General features: G+C 42.9%; 1 protein-coding gene across 5 annotated transcripts in view; it reads left to right on the top strand.

The window, feature by feature from the left end:
- Positions 1-3,291: 3,291 nt before the first annotated feature.
- Positions 3,292-17,425, top strand: part of SPATS2L (spermatogenesis associated serine rich 2 like) — a 55,937-nt gene continuing 41,803 nt past the window's right edge. For 2 of the 5 annotated variants that reach the window (XM_088676020.1, XM_088676184.1), the window contains exons 1-2: positions 3,317-3,787; positions 17,006-17,074. In XM_088676020.1, coding sequence (XP_088532146.1) covers positions 17,053-17,074 — 22 coding nt within the window. In that variant the 5' untranslated portion in view covers positions 3,317-3,787; positions 17,006-17,052. Of the gene's footprint in view, positions 3,788-4,447; positions 4,737-14,152; positions 14,297-17,005; positions 17,075-17,425 lie in introns of those variants that run through there. The other 3 variants (XM_035136833.3, XM_088676104.1, XM_088676134.1) reach the window with 3 other exon arrangements.

Below are 17,425 nucleotides of genomic sequence, written 5' to 3'. Positions count from 1 at the left end.
GCAAATGCAAGAAAGGTGCCTTGTCTTGTGGCACCATAGAGACCAATCTATTAACAGGTTGTTTTGAAAAAGACGAATGTCACTTGTAGATTGTCACTTTTTTGGCAGGTGAGATTCAATGGAATAACAGCAGATTAAAAATGGATTTGGCACTCTTGTGCAACAAACCTGCACCCAGAATTAGCTCCTGGACTTTTTGCAGTAAGTGACAGGAAGGTGCACTGGAAAGTGTGGGATAACAATGGCTTGCCTGGAAGTGGTCTTCTAGGTGGATACTTTACTGGGGTTGTAAGTTTAGGGTAGTATTCAACTACATTTTTTTGCTAGTGAAAAAGAAGCCTCCCCACCCTCTCTCCCCTAAATGTACCACTGTACATTTATATGTTAGTGAATGCAGAACAGTAGGTTCTAATGCCTTTATAATGCATATTTTATCAAGAGCTATAGCCTGCAGTTCTGCTGTGAAAGCACATAAATGTCATCTGTATAGGCTATTTTTAGGGTAGGAAAATGTGTGGATAGAGAGATTTGGCCAGATTGTCAGCAGCTGCATTCAGTTATGAAAAGATACAGATCTCTTCTAAGGAATGATTTTATCATTTAATTATTTATGTGTGGGCAGTTAAGAAGTGACCCTGATTTATGCTGAACTCCTATGAAAAGATGTTAAAATGAACATTATTTTTAGAGGTTTTAGATTGAACTCACCATTTTTGTAGCTTGCCTCTGTTCACTAGCAGCATCTTAAGCTCCCCCTCCTCCTATGCCTCTTCTATAGATTCCTCCCTTCCCAAACTGGTTTTGGTCTTGCGGGGGAAATGGCACTGGGATGCTGTTATATGCATTGCCACATAACTTGTAGTTAGCCCCATAAAGGAGAAGTGGGTTTTTATTAAATTACCTTTATGGCGTTCTGGCATCTCTGGATATTTGGACTTTTCCTGGCAGACAAAAGTAGCACTGGATCATATGAAAAATGTTTCCTATCACGTGAACCAAATGACTACAGGCTGCAAAACCAACTTTGGAGCTATGGCTGAAGTTGGAAAATTATTAACACAAAAACTAAATATTTTAGATAAGTACAAATGATGCGTAAAATCTTGGACAGCATCTTGATCTGCTTTAGCATTTACTTTCCTAATAGAGAAATGCATGTGTTATATACCCACCCACACACCAGTTCTTATGCAGTCTATGAATCAAATGGAAAAATAAGCTAACTGACCTTTGGCTGAACATATACATTTGATGTATGAACTAAACAGCAGGACACTTTTTTGCTCACTTTCCAGATTTTTCTCTTCACTTTCCCACATCCAGATATAATTTGTAAATATTTTACAGCCTTTTTATCTTATAGCTACATTCCGCTCCAAGACCTTTGTCCGAACCTTTTGTAAATCCTGTTTTCCCAGTTGGTTTGCAATAACAGCTTTATTCTATAAGAATCCTCAATGATTCCCAAAATCCCCATTGTGCTGCATAATATAAGACGCATGTTTGAACTTTGTAACTAGAAAAGAACTTAGATCCCAGAAATTCAAAATGTATGTTTGGAAAATTCAGAAGTTCTATGCAATATTTATTTCGATCCTTTATCCCAGGTATAGGCAAACTCGGTCCTCCAGATGTGTTGGGACTACAACTCCCATGATCCCTAGCTAGCAGGACCAGTTGTCAGGGATGATGGGAATTGTAGTCCCAAAACAACTGGAGGGCTGAGTTTGCCTATGCCTGCTTTATCCCTAGTAGGTTGTATGCCAGTCAAATGGAAGAGGGTACAAATGACAGCCCACATAACATAGTGGATCAGAGCCATAGCTGCCAAGTACCCCGTTTTCCCTGGGAAACCCCCCGTATTTTCTTACCGTTTCCCGCAGGTGTCCCAAATGGCAAAATACCCTGTATTCCCCCGGATTACGGAGCTCCTGCCGGTGGCCATGTTCTTCTGGTGCTGCGCTGGCACCGGAAGTCGCTTCTATGCACTTCCGGACATGCGTATAAGCAGCCTGTGATTGAAACAGAAATAAAACATTGCTCTCTGATCCTTTGCTTGCTGCTTTTACTCCAGCTTCTCACTCACATAACAGTAAACTCCGCCCTTCAACTCTTGCTCTGTCCTACTCATGATCTAAGAGAGAGAAGAGGAGCCGCCCCACCCATTTTGTCATCTGGCACAGAGCCCCCTTTCCTTGGTTCCCTTAATGGCCCGTTTGCCAGTCGATCACCTCTGCCAGATATATATTTTGACACTTTCCTAGGATTATAGGGATTAGAAGGCTGGCACCCCCAAATCCATAACAGTATTATCCTGTCTGCCAGTGGAGACTAAAGAAAAGGGGCAACAGTTTAGTAACAGCACACATACTTAACTCCATCCCAAGTTCTCTTTGGACACCAGCACTTTTCTAGGGAAATCCCTCTGAAGCATCCTGATATAACCACAGAGGGGAAACTATTTAATTTTGCCAAAGTGATTACTATTTGGGATTTAGGGCGCTCCAAATCAGTTGCCTGAGGTAGTTCCCTAACTCTACCTAATAGAGTGGCAATCTCTATTTCTTCCTTGCCAAGTGTTTTTCTTTAATATACACTTGCAAATATGCTTGTTGCCATTCATGTTTTTGTATGTATGTGCAAAGTAAGTTGCATTGTTCCTTAAAAAATATCTGCATGAAGCATCCTTTTGTTTGATCATTTCTTAAGAATATTGTTAGATATGCCACATGTAACTGAACTACAGTTGCAAAGACAACAGAGAGACAGAGAGAGAGAGAGAGAGAGAGATTGGGAAAGGTTAAGTACACAGTTTGAACAGGATCCTGCTCCTTTTCAAGCTAGTAGCAAAACTCCTACTGCTTTTTATGGGTCATAATTTCAGCCCTGGATGACCAGAAGCGAAGGATAAGAAACAAGGTAGTTTTAAACTGCCATGGAACTGACATTGCATTGCTCCAAATTACTGCACAATAATAATATAAAAGCTATGCATATTTTACCTGGGAGGAAAACTCCACTGAACACAATATAACTTCCTTTTGAGTAAACTGGCATAGGATTGCTCTGCTGAAGCCAGGTTTTTTTTTATCCCATATTTTGCCCATCAGTTAGCAGCTACAACGGTACTTGAGCAGTAATTTGTGTGCCTCGTCTGTGAGAAACTCCTCGCTATATTATTTCCCCCTCTGGAATGCCTCATCGGAGAAAATATGCTGGCTATGTCCCCTTGGTTTGTCATGATCTCTCTTTCCCTCTCTCTCTCTCTCTCACACACACACCTCCTCCTCAATTCCAGACAGAAGCTAGCAATGCACGAGAACGCAGAAGGAAGCCATGGTTCTGCATTTCGGCGCGCAAAAGCGAGGAAAGGCCAGTGGCGGCTGCTGCGGGGAGAGCGTAAAGTCATTTGGTAGTTGTGGAGGAGGAGGAGAGCCCTTCACCTTCCTGTGCATTGCTTTAAAAGAAAAGAGGGGAGCGTAGAAAGAAAGAAAGAGAGAGGAGGAGGAGGAGGAGAGAGACTGTGTGACAGAAGGGGAGTGTCTCCGCGGGGGGAGCATCTGGGCGCGCGCGAGGAAAGAGCCAGGGAAGTTGGCTCGACGTGGAAACCCAGCTTGGAGCGGAGAAAGGACGCCGCTTCCCAAGGCGAGGAAGGGAGAAGAAGGAGGCGCCCGCTAGACCTCGGCAGCTGCACGCCCAACTAGCAGCATTTCCCTTTTAGAAGAAGCCTTCCCTGGCCGGACCTCGACGCCTCAGGCGACAACAGACCCTTGGCTGCGCCTGTGAGGTAAGGCATCCGGCGCGCGTCTCTCTCGCGCCTCTCCGGGGCTCAATGGCGCCTCGACTTGGGGAATGCGTTTGGCTCCCCGCACACACCGGGGAGCAGCAGGGTGTGAACTTGCCATCTTATCGTTAATGGTTGGAAGGATCAAGAACCCCCCCCCCACAAAATAAAGTGTCCCCTCCCCAGCCAGCCCTGCCTTTCCAGGGCGCGCATATTTAGGAAGGCGATTTTGTGACACTGTGTGGGGAACCAAATGTGGTTCTGGTGCTGTAGGGTCAGTTAGGGAACTCGGTTTCTCTTTCTCTCTTCTCCACCCCCCACCCCCCCAAATCAAATGCAGTGTTGCTCTTCTGCCTTCAGCCCAGAGAAACGAAAATAGAATTGTAGCTTTAGGGAAGTGTACGTTGAGAGGAGCCCGCTCGTGCCATTGTCCAATCTAAACAGCCTCGGGGATCTGATCCTGGCACTCCTTCCACAAGCGCACCCTTTGGATTCCAGCAGAGGGGGGCGTCAGAAGCCCAGGATCGGGTCCTTTGTTATGAGCTAGCTAGACTGGAGCTGCCGACCCATGTTTTGTTTTTGAGGCTCGTCTTACAGTACATATCTCTGTAAGGGGGAATGTTATGTATGAGTCACATATAAACCACATTCCCCAGGCTCCCTCCCTCCTTCCTTGTCTCCCCCACCACCACCACCCTGCTAAAAGTCGCCAAAGGATATCGGTATTAAAGTTGGGTGGCTTTGTGGAAATATTAATTCTGAATGAATGGAGCAGCGCTGTGAAACTAAGAAGCGACAGTACCCGCTGCCCCTGGGAAAAAAAATGAAACAAAATGTGCTGAGACAGCAGCACTGCTCCTTCTTTCAAGAAAGGATGCATGGCATTTTCTGGAGGAACTGCCCTCAAATGTGGCTGTAGAAATGTGCTGAGATTTAACGGGCAGATGCAAAGGTGAGTGATCTGTAACGGCTGTTTGCACAGCGGTTCTGACATATTCTTTTATTTTTTAACTGCTGTTTCAGTCAGCGCTTTGCTGTTCACATCCAGCGTCTTCCCTTGCAGAGCACACAAAAAAAATCGCTGTTGCTATTTTCAGATCGTTTTGTGTCTACTGGCAGCTGGCAGCAACAGGATCAGTTTTGTTCCATATCATCACGGTGGTTTTCTTTTCCTGCACAACCGTAAATGCTGGTTCTTTCCTTGGTGAGGTAGAGAAGGAAAGAGATTTTGGTTGCCAGTGTGCAGCTACCCACATTTAGAGATAGCAAATAGGCAACAACCCATTCCTTGCATTCCTGCTCATGCAAAAGCCTTTGTAACATTTGCAATCCGAAGTTCTATATCCATCCATTAGAATATGTGAATGAATATATGGGAGCGATTATAAATTATATACGAGTGCTGATATAATCCAGGGTATGTATTATCTGTTCTTTAAAAAGCCCGCACTGAAATTCTGCATCAAGAAAAGCTGAATTCTGCAACTTGCATAAAATTAAGGAACACTGAATAGTTCTGTTTCTGGTTGTCTAGAGAGGTGCTGCTGTGAGTCTTTCAGAATGCAACTTTGTGGGAGGAGACAGACCCACAAAGAGAAAATACAAGCCTTTACAGCTTGATGCCTGCCCTTGTGGTCCATGACAAAGAGCCACATCTAGGGGGGAAAGAATTCAGTGTGCCTGTAAGGCTCACCCACAAATAACCACCCCAGAAGAGTAATTTGAAAGTCTGCTAGGAAAGATGCAAAAAGGTAGGGGAGCTGTAGGAGAAACTGACTATCTCCACTGGCTTCTCCCTTGAGAAACCAGATCCCTCAACAAACTAGTGCATCTTGCCTGACCTCTCAAAGGAGCTGGCCTTTCCTTCTTGACTGACCTCTGTTGGAGCAGTGGCCTTGCCCAAGCAAACTCAGCACAACTTCTTTCCAAGTCAGCCATCCTCAGGTCTTGAGGAAATCATTCAGTGACGGTGCCTGAATAGTGGGTTGGAAAATGTAAGGCAGACAAAGGGCAAAACCTACCCTGTGAGTGAAAAGGGGAGAATAAAATCTTGCCTGCCCATGACGCTTTCCTACCTTGGCCTAAGGAAACATGGAGTCACTTAGTCTCAGCCCTCTCAGATGGTCACAGAAGCCTTCCCCCCCCCCCCATGACCACTGGGAATCCCAACTCCGAATTTCTAACTTTTGCTATTTCATCAAGCTTTGCCCACCTACTTTCAAGACCAGTGCTATTTTTTCTAGAAAAAGAGGTTCTGGGAGTCATGAACGCCTCCCTCGTTCTCTTAGAAGGCAATGGCGCCCACCTGAGAGGTGCCAGAATACAGTTTTGCTGAGTTCCGGCTGAAAAAAAAGCTCTCTTCAAGACTATGTTTGAAACTTTAAAAATAATTAAACCTGATCCACCCCTACCCCCCACTCAACATACTTCAATTGTCTCACTTTCTCTTAATACCAGAACTCTGAGTGATCCAGAGAAACCAACTGGCAGAAGATTTAAGGCAGACAAAAGAAAGTACTTCTTCGCAGAGAACCTATTGAATTAGCTAGCACAAGTTGAGGTAGTGGCCAGTAACTTAGATGGCTTGAACCGGAAAGTAGGCAAATTCATTCTTCTATAAATAGCTACTAGATCAGGATGACTTAAATGCAGTCGACAGATTTCAGAGGTGGTTTGATTCTGAGTACCAGTTGCTAGGAGCAACATCAAGAGAACATAAGAAGAGTCTTCTTGCCACTGTAGAAAACAGGATGCTGGAGTGGAAGGACCCTTGGTGTGATCTGATGAAGCTCTTCTCATGTTCCTACACATTTGTGCAGAATGGTAGAATAAACAGCCTTGAGAATAGGTACAGATAATAATAAGAGGTGTCAGGATGACCTCCCAAAGAAATGATATTGAAATTCCTTTTTAAGGCATGGGGCCCATCGAGCAAACATGTTTCACTATGGTGTAAAAGAATGGGATACAACTTGTGGAAAGGTAAGCAGGTTGGCAACGCTTGGTGAAATCTCAAAAGCCAGAGAAGTTCTGAGCTGGACTTCCAGAGATCAGGCAACAAGGCTTTAGTGGGCACCTGAGGAGGTTGGGAATTCTCCAGCCCAGGCCTTGTTTAAGGCTACTTTTGTCTGGGGTGCCAAATGATCAGTATTATTACTACTACTGCTATAAGTCACTCGGTTAAGTAGCTTAGTGACAGAAAGCTTTCATAAGCACAATGTCTGCATCAATTGCGGGTTTACAATGTAGCTTGCTAATTGAGGTGTAATTGCAGCTGTTCCTGTAAAAGAGAGTTTGGTGCTGATGGAAACGGAATGGTATAGAGTCTGTGTGCATTCAGGCAGGCTGTTTAGCACCACAAACCTATGCATGTTTACTCAGAATGGAATCGGGTACATTGTGTTCAGTGGAGGTTACACTCAGATATGTGCGCAACATTATTATTCAAAAGTGCAAGTTAGCAAGAAATGTAATTTTGCTATAAAATGGTTTTTTTTTAATCTATTTTTTAAAAAAATCCACACGGTTGGAAACCCACAAAAAGTATAGGGGTGAAAGGAGATTTGTTCCTTTGGTGTGTCACCCTGTTCAGCTTGGAGCCTCGGCTTAGCTCCATTTTTTAACCAAGACCCACATCCCAGCCCAGCAAGGAGTCTGGATTAAGCAGAGGAACATTGGTCCTCTGCTTCCTTGCTGCTCTGCCTCCTTGCTGGTCCTCTGCTTCCTCGCTGCTCAGCTTGGAGCTGGGGCTTGGCTCCAGGGCTGTGCTCTCCCATCCAGCATTGGAGATGAGCTGTTGTGCCACTTCTTTTCTGCCCGGACCCAACACGACTTTTTAAAGGCCTTGTATAATCCAGAGGAAAGCATACGTGAGCCCCCCAACTCAGCATAGTTTACCCTTCTGTGTGTATGTTGCCTTCAGCTGCTGGGATCTCAACAGACTGGAAGTAAGTAAGCATGACCGCACATTTATCATAATATAGATAAAACCAACAGTCTCCAAACCATCATTCTGCAATGCTATTTTGTCATAAGCAACCATAGTCAAATTTGGTCCAGGTTATAAGTTTACAGAATCTGTCATCATCAACAAAACAACCTCAAAGTGAGTGGAAATAGACAACCATGTACTGCATACCATCTTAAGCTCCTTTGATCGAGCATTTCAAACAATTGCGTCCTTCTTTCCCTGCCTTGGGATACTGTAGTTTGTACTAGACTTTTTACCCTTCACCCCCTGGAAGAGGCTGATGCTGCATCTTGGATCAATGACTTTTCAAATATGTAAGATGAATTTTGTTCAATTTTTTTAAGAGAGTGAAGCTGTTCAGGGCATGGGCTAGCTACTCTCAAAAAAGTGGTCTTGAGTATATAGTATACTTGGACCATTTTTCAGCTCTAATTAGTCCAATATGTATTTGTTGAGTATGTGTTGGTCTTGATCAGATTTCTGTTGTCTACCCTCCATTGACTTCTCTACATTGGGAAGGAACCCTGTATATTGTGGACTCTCCTTCCTTGGAGTTTTTTAAGCAGAGGTTGGCTGGCCATCTGTCATGGATGCTTTAGTTGAAATTCCTGCATTGCAGGGCATTGGACTGGGTAACCCTCTACAATTCTAGACCTCATAAGAAGTACAACAGATTTTTAAATGTTTCAAGTTGAAGAGCAAACTTTCAGCTGTCAACAGTTATTATTAGGTAGGCTGTTCAGGCCATTCATCTAAATGTTTCGCGTGCTCCCAGATGCTCTAAATTGTCAAATGCTTGGTGGGAACCCTCCTTTAGCTTTCTCCATTGTTGTATGACTTCTTATAGCATTATATAGGACACGGGTGGCGCTGTGGTCTAAACTACTGAGCCGTTTGGGCTTGCCAATAAGAAGGCTGGCAGTTCGAATCCGCACAACGGAGTGAGCTCCCGTTGCTCTATCCCAGCTGCTACTGCAAGTAGATAAATAGGTACCACTGCAGTGGGAAGGTAAACGGCGTTTCTGTGCACTCTGGTTTCCGTCATGGTGTTCCGTTGCACCAGAATCGGTTTAGTCCTGCTGGCCACATGATCCAGAAAGCTGTCTGTGGACAAACACTGGCTCCCTTGGCCACAACCCCAGAGTTGCCTTTGACTGGACTTAACCAGACATCCTGGAGAGTGAAGTCAAATGGGCCTTAGAAAGCACTGCTACCGTAATAACAAGGCCAGTGGAAGTGATGCTATTCCAGCTGAACTATTAAAATTTTTAAAAGATTTTACTGTTAAGGTGCTACACTCAATATGCCAGCAAGTTTGGAAAACTCAACAGTGGCTAGAGGATTGGAGAAGATCAGTCTACATACCAATCCCAAAGAAGGGCAATGCCAAAGAATGCTCCAACTACTGCACAATTGCGCTCAACTCACACGCTAGCAAGGTTATGCTTAAAATTCTACAAGGCAGGCTTAAGCAGTATGTGGACCGAGAACTCCCAGAAGTGCAAGCTGGATTTCAAAGGGGCAGAGGAACCAGGGAACAAATTGCAAACATGCGCTGGATTATGGAGAAAGCTAGAGAGTTCCAGAAAAACATCTACTTCTGCTTCATTGACTATGCAAAAGCATTTGACTGTGTTGACCACAACAAACTATGATAAGTTATTAAAGAAATGGGAGTGCCTGATCATCTCATCTGTCTCCTGAGAAATCTCTATGTGGGACAAGAAGCTACAGTTAGAACTGGACATGGAATAACTGATTGGTTCAAAATTGGGAAAGGAGTAGGACAAGGCTGTATATTGTCCCCCTGTTTATTTAACTTATATGCAGAATTCATCATGCAAAAGGCTGGACTGGATGACTCCCAAGTCGGAATTAAGATTGCTGGAAGAAATATCAACAACCTCAGATATGCTGATGACACAACCTTCATGGCAGAAAGTGAGGAGGAATTAAAGAACCTTTTAATGAGGGTGAAAGAGGAGAGCACAAAATATGGTCTGAAGCTCAACATCAAAAAAACTATGATCATGGCCACTGGTCCCATCACCGCCTGGCAAATAGAAGGGGAAGAAATGGAGGCAGTGAGAGATTTTACTTTCTTGGGTTCCATGATCACTGCAGATGGCGACAGCAGTAATGAAATTAAAAGACGCCTGCTTCTTGGGAGAAAAGCAATGACGAACCTAGACAGCATCTTAAAAAGCAGAGACATCACCTTGCCGACAAAGGTCCATATAGTTAAAGCTATGGTTTTCCCAGTAGTGATGTATGGAAGTGAGAGCTGGACCATAAAGAAGGCTGATTGCAGAAGAAATGATGCTTTTGAATTATGGTGCTGGTGGAGACTCTTGAGAATCCCATGGACTGCAAGAAGATCAAACCTACCCATTCTGAAGGAAATCAGCCCTGAGTGCTCACTAGAAGGACAGATCGTGAAGCTGAGGCTCCAATACTTTGGCCACCTCATGAGAAGAGAAGACTCCCTGGAAAAGACCCTGATGTTGGGAAAGATTGAGGGCACAAGGAGAAGGGGACGACAGAGGACGAGATGGTTCGACAGTGTTCTCAAAGCCACCCACATGAGTCTGACAAAACTGCAGGAGGCAGTGGAAGACAGGAGTGCCTGGTGTGCTCAGCACAGTCATTTCCCTCTCTTTCACTTCAAGATCTCAGTTCAGTCAGTCATGCAATCCTAAAGATGCTTACATGGGAGTAAGTCCCGCTCAACACAGTGGGACTTAACTTCCAATTGCACTATTAGTTCCACTGAAAATAATGAGACTTGGACAACAGAGAGTATTGCATTATCTTGAAGACTTAACACAGATTTATTGGGACATGAGCTTTCATGGCTAGAGCCCATTTTGTCAGAAGCATGAATTGTTATCCTCTGTTGGCAGGCGCTTGCATGGATATGGAGAAAAACAGATGTAATCAGTGGGGCCAAAAATGGGATGTAAGTTAATAACTAACTTTCCTTGGGTTTCCGTGAGACTTAGCTGTGAGCTTCTTCATGCCTGGCACTTTTTCTATGCAAAAATAATCTACATGTCAGAAAAGGGCATGGGTGAAGACCCACAAAGTATCCAGGAATTTCCAAGTTTCCAGAAATTTTAGGTTCAGCTGCAGTGTCCCGTTTTTTCTTCTATGGGGTTTTTCATATTCTACAGGAACACACTCCTCATAACCAGCAGATGCAGGCCTCAGACGAGCGCAATGATTGGCATTAAGTCCAGAATCCATTCCACCACCTCAGTAAGATCACCCAGCAAGTACAATGAGGCTCCCTAGTATATCAGGCCTTGTCCATTGCCTGAAATTTTACGGGTACATGACTCATTGTGTGGTGGTGGTTTTCATTTCACAAGTCGTATAAAAATATAGCTATGCAGCGTACAAAATATTGGTTGAAACCAAAACAGCATAACATAAAATCAAAGCAAAATACCTTATTGAATCAGGATTACAGCATTGTTAATTGGACAAGAAGATCATAAAAATAATTTTCATAAGACGTCTTGCTAAAGTAACCAGATCCATTGTTGGTGCCTAAAATTTTCTGTGGATGGGTAGCGCATATAATAAACCTGGCATCGCCACACAAAACACAGCATTTCTTGTTAAGGAAAGTATGACATTACAAGGGAACATCTACATGTTTATTTCAGAAGACTCCTTACCTGCTCTTCACCATAAGGTCCCAAATGCTGGGATAAGCACAGGCATCCCCAAACTGTGGCCCTCCAGATGTTTTGGCCTACAACTCCCATGATCCCTAGCTAACAGGACCAGTGGTTGGGGGAGATGGGAATTGTAGTCCAAAACATCTGGAGGGCCGAAGTTTGGGGATGCCTGGATAAGCATATGCTGAAAGAAATGCAAAACAGGCATGTAAAAGCCCAATGCAATCTTTCTGTATACAGTCAACAACTAAATATTCTTGCTTATCCTTCTTGTAGAAGTGTCAATGCAGTGTGTGTGTGTGTGTGTGTGTGTGTGTAAAAGAGGGAGGGCACAGCATTGTAACTAAGGAGGAGTCTTCACTCAGACTACATTTTGGAACCACCACAGTACCCACGCAAAAGACAGGAAGAACAGCTAACTTCAAATAGGCAAAATGAGGCTGATGGGGTTTTTTTTGTGTGTGTGTGTATGTGTTATTTCTAGCAATACTTCTCTTTTCCACAAATTCCCCTCTTCCCCTCATGAAACTGAAATTTCCCTCAATTTATGTTGGCTCTGTTGCAAAGGAGGCAGGCAGATAATAGCCCAAATGCTAACCGTTAAAGTGCAGTGTAGCCCATGAATGGTGATACGGGACCTAGTCCATTATATGAGATATAATATATGCACATTACAAACAGACAAATTGCTGACACGCTATCCTGAAACACAAATGCCAGCTAGAAGGGAGTGTCCTCTCAAAGGAATGTGTTGGCCTCTTAACCACTCACTTGCTGTTCTGCATGAAATGACATCCTGAGTTAAATTACAGTACTTAACAACTTTGCGGCATTGTATGTTTTCCTGCACTGTTAGGAAGAATTCTACTTCTGCATTGGATGTTACCAGCTGTCAGTATTACTGCAACTATGATTTGCCCAAAAGATGCTTTGCTTATTGAAAATGATTCAATATCAGATATAAAACTTTGGGTAAGACGTAACAGTTCATCATTTAAGTCTTCCAAGGGGTGTGTTATATAGGCATATATGGCATTTCATTACTATTTTAGCTATACAGAGCACTGTACAATTGTTGTATCTGCTTGCAGCATCCTTCTAAGGAAGACAGCCTCTTCACATTTTACGAAAAGGGAATCTAAGGCCAAACATAGTGCTGTGAATGGAATTCACATGGTTCTGTAGTTGATTTGGGGTTTGAGCCTACATCTGCTAGGTTATATTACATCATTTTCGTTGCAAATTGCTACTTTCTTGGAATAGCATTTTTGTTGTTTGCATCATTACCACAGAACAAACCATTTGTAATGGGACTGAGCAACTTCTTCGGCCCATTGTGCCATTTTTGCAGTGGCTTCCTTTAAACTGGGCCTTAGTGTCCAAAAACACTACTCTATGTGTTGCATTCACTTTTGTTTGCTGAGACACAAATGGAAATATGTAAAATAGGAAATGCTCACAGCCCCAAGCAAAATGCTGTAGCTAGACCGTTGCTAGGGTCAGGCTTCCAATGCCACCATGTAACTGATGCCTAAAAGGTTGCACTTGCTGTCCATATGTAGGGTTGCCATACAGTGCCTGGGCAGCAGTCGCTGAAATGTCCAGGAACCCATGTCGTCAGTGTCATTTCTGGCGATTTTCTTTTAAAGTAGCTCAAAAACACTTCAGTTTGGGGGCAAAAGTCAAAAAAGCTCAACAACTTTTCTGTCCGGATTTTCACTTTTTGAAATATGGCAACCCTACCACGTTACCAGGTCCTTAAAAAATTGGGTCCAGGATACCTTAAGAACCTTCATATTCCTTATATCCCTGCCCGATCACTGAGATATTTGGGGAAGCTTCTGTGGTTCCCCATAGCTCAGATGCATAGCTTATATCTGCCAGAAGCAATTTAGTACTGCGGGCTTGAAATCAGATATAGCACCCCCCCATAAAACTTTAGGTGCTTGATGAAGACCTTCCTACTTCAACACATGTTTCAAGTAAGCTTTCTGTTTTTATGATTTATTTATTTATCTACTGCATACATATTTTATTCCATACCACTCAGAAACTTCTTAGGTTAAACAGTGTATAAATGGCTGAAATGAAAAGAAATTAAATAAACTAAACTATATCTCTTACACAGCTGTCCACTCTTTTCTTTGCTGTTCTCGGATATATGTATATATATTTAAACTCTTTCTTGGTTTTCTCTGTATTTGTGCAGTGCCACCCATACTAATCCGGCTAGTCCCCAGTCTTCCATTTGGACTAATAAGGATAATCAAAGGGCAACATTGGTCCTTGTGTGGCTTGAGGATATTGGGGGTGATCTGAAGAAGCCTCTATCTAGAAACAAAGCTGTTTGTACATTCCATCCTATTCTTTCTGTTTAGAATTTCGTTTGATTAGCAATTCATTTTTCAGTTTAAAAAGAGTAGTGTAAAATTCATGGTCTGACATCAAAGGTTGCTTTCAGTATTCACTTCAAGGTACAGTTTAATTCTCTCTGTTTTTTTAAAAAAAGAAAAGCCTTTGGGGACAGTTCCCAAGAAAGTGATGGCAGAACAGCAGAAATAGTCAGTTTGTAACTTTGACGGCCTTTTTCAAACAACAAAGAATAGGCAGCAACGCAGACTTACCTTAATTTGAAAACGTAATAGAATGGAGTCTAAATTGAGGAATGCCAAAGGAATGTTTAGAGAGACAGAGAGAGCTGCACTAACAATCACATTTGTAAAGTAAATGTGATGTATTCCAGCTGTCATCAACAGGGCTGGCCGAAGACATTTTGGCACCTGAGAGAAACCACAAAATGACTCCTCCCCTCGCCAGGGATCAAGGGGTGAGGGAAGATCTGCATTGGAAACAAGGGTGAGTGGGTGGAATAAAATCCTACAATGGGAACAAGGGGGTGAGTAAAGATCTACAACTGCAACAAGGGAGGGGGAAAGCAAATCAACCTTACCTGACAGTTGAAGAAGGAATCAAAGGTTATCATGGGGGAGAAAGGCGCTCACTCTGAATCCAGCTGGGCGGGTGCAGACCCCAGGAGACCCCAGAGGGCAGCCCCTGCCATTCCTCCCTAGGGGTGGGAGGAGACCACCAGCACCTCCTATTCGCCAAGAGGCTGCTGTAGAGGCAGCATAGGGTGCTATTGCTGAGGAGGTGGCAGATACAGTCTCCAAGGAGCATGATGCAGCCATTGTTGCTTTTGCTGCAGCAGCGGCAGACAATGCATTTGTTAGAGGCCAGATCTGCCGCCCCTGTGGATCCTGCTGCCCGAGGCAGTCACCACACCTTGCTTCATGGTGGGGCCAGCCCTGGTCATTAATCACACTTGATATAAAATGGTTAATTGTTCTGACTTGCTAGAGACTGATGGGATAGTAAATGTTGAAGCTTGCAGTACAATGCCAATAATGAATATAATGTGGTGGTGGTGGTGGTTGTTTTTGCAATTTCCTCCCAAGTTGTTTATTGTTTGGGACTTTTATTTAAAAATGAAGTTCCCCAAATGTTTTATTTACTCTCCAGTCAAATACAGTGGTGTGTGTATTCTAATAACAACAACAACAACAATAATAATGTTTTCTAAGTTGTGAGATGACTTCCCATCCTTCTGATCATTCTTTCTTACATTCACTTACAGTAATAGCATTTTGGCAGATACTGGTGGTATCTGCTTGGAGTAAACAGATCACAACTGGCCATTGCAGTTTTTAAAATATGTGAGCCATACTTGTAACTAAGTTGCTTTTGCCCAAGGATTGAAACTGGCTCTTGATCCTAAAAAATGATGAATCTCCTATGGATACCCATAAGGAGTGGGGCACACAGTACGTTTAATTAATCTTGTTACCTGTTAATTCTTGCAGGTCTTTCAAGCTTTCTCACGTTCCTTGTCCAAATGATCATTTGCACATCTTTCAAACAAACAGAAATGCAAATAATAAACTATTTTTGTTTATGTCCAGAAATATTATGCAGTACAAAGAAAATTAAATATAAAGAAAACTATACCTCTTTCAGAAACTTCTTCTTCTTAATGTGGTATTGCAACATTTCAAGCATAACTCCTAGCTAACATTTTATTTCATTTTGTGACATAACAGATCATTTTCTGGACTCTGTAGGAACACATAGGTCCTTTTTGAATGACCATTCAAAATACGCTTCAGCAGCAGTTTAAGGTACTTGCCCCACCTGCCCTCAGCATCCTCAATTGCTCTTGCATCAGTTTGTGGTGTGTGTTAGGAGCCTCTCTGCTGTTTGCCACCTTAATTTTTTTAAAAAAAAAATTAAAATCACAATACCTCATCCCGTTCCCACACAGAAATTGTGGAAGAACAGCTTCCAAATAATACAAAGTATATTGGAAATGTCAAATCCATGTATCTTTTTTAAAGGAAAAATGGCACCGCATGTTTGAACAACTAATGAAAGCCAGTAGGAATCTTATGTCCCTGTTCACAAGATATGTTACAAAATTTGGCAGTTTTCTGATTTCATTAATTCAGTGTTTTGTTTTTAATTCTGATATTTTTTTGTAAGCTGCCCTGGGATGATTTGGGGGGGGGGGGGCTATTACGTAGCAGTAGCAGTAATATTTCCATGTACCGACCACAGTGCCACGTTTCACACTATGGTTATAAAGGCAATGAATATCTTGTGGGTGGTGTTGCATTTTCCCAGGTATACAGTAAACTATACCTTGATGGGGGGCATGTGGACTGTGTGCAAAATATCATAAATAGACTCTTGGTGTACAAAAAATGTATATCCTCATTGTGTAAGAAAGTCCAGAAAGGTTTGCTGTGGCCGGAGTGCAAGGAATTCAGGATTTGTTGCACCTGTGAGAAAGCCCTTAAATCTCACTAGACAAATCCTAAACTTTTCTTTCTTTTCTTTTCTTTTTGATATGCATATTTAATTCCAGGCAGACAGACATTGTCAACTTGCAAGCAATTATATACATGCCATCTGAGTGCAGAGCATGTAACCCAGCTGAAAGATATTACCTACCAGCTCATGAAAAGATTTGAACTGTGAAGCTGTTACTGAGCCTGGTCTTTTATTGTTAAGCTTGGGAAAGTACCTAGGGCTAAAGAAAGAGAATAGTTTTTTTCCCCCAGTATTGAGGGAGGTATGAAAGAGGCAATGTCTTTTGCACTGTGTGCACTTGTTCTACTATCTACTAGCTAACAGGGTTTTGTGGTGCTTCAAAAATTTACAAAACCTGTTTAACCAGAGAGGATAATGACACCAAAGAAAAATGGGTACTCTGCGAAAGCAACAATAGCTTACATTGTGCCACATCCAATTTTCTGTGTTTGCACATAACAATAAGCCAAGAAATTTGGGATTGCTCCTACTTAGCCTCTTCATCTGTGTGAGCAGGTAAACAAACCAGGAGGGGGGGATAGCTGAACCCAGAGTCATGGTTTGTTTCTCTCTGACAAGCAAAGACTCTCTGACAACCAGGTTTAAACCAAAGTTTGGTCTTAACATACGAACCCTGGCTTGTTAGGGGGGAGCAAACCACAACCCTGGGTTCATTAATGCTAACCTGTGTCTTTGCAGGTTTGCTTTTACCCACCTGTGTGAATGGAGGATTGAAGGCTACTTTCATGTACAGTACAGTTTATCAAGGTAAGGTTCCAGCTAATTGTTACACGTGAGTGTAACTGATACCTTGCCTCCAACCTAGCAGAGCATGCCGTTCTGCTATCAGTTATTTGTACATCCTGTAGGCATCACTGTAACTCTGGAATGGGCCGGAGAATTGCTTTTATAATCTGTACTATTTACCAAAAAAGCGCTTTATATCATCTAATATAAATATAAAGCGGGTTGTGGTAGGGCTGTTAAGAAATTTAATATAGGGTTTGGGCTGGGGCCTAGGCCACAAGTCATGCTGAGTAATGGGGGCGTGGCTATTTAAATGCATGTATTGGGATTGGTGGAGGGGGCCCCCATTTAAGCTTGTGTCCTCCATTTTCT

This window comes from Zootoca vivipara, chromosome 1 (assembly GCF_965207765.1).
Source record: "Zootoca vivipara chromosome 1, rZooViv2.hap1.1, whole genome shotgun sequence".
Lineage (NCBI taxonomy): Eukaryota > Metazoa > Chordata > Lepidosauria > Squamata > Lacertidae > Zootoca > Zootoca vivipara.
Note: the sequence above shows the minus strand (reverse complement) of the source record. Positions and strands in the feature narration are given on the sequence as shown.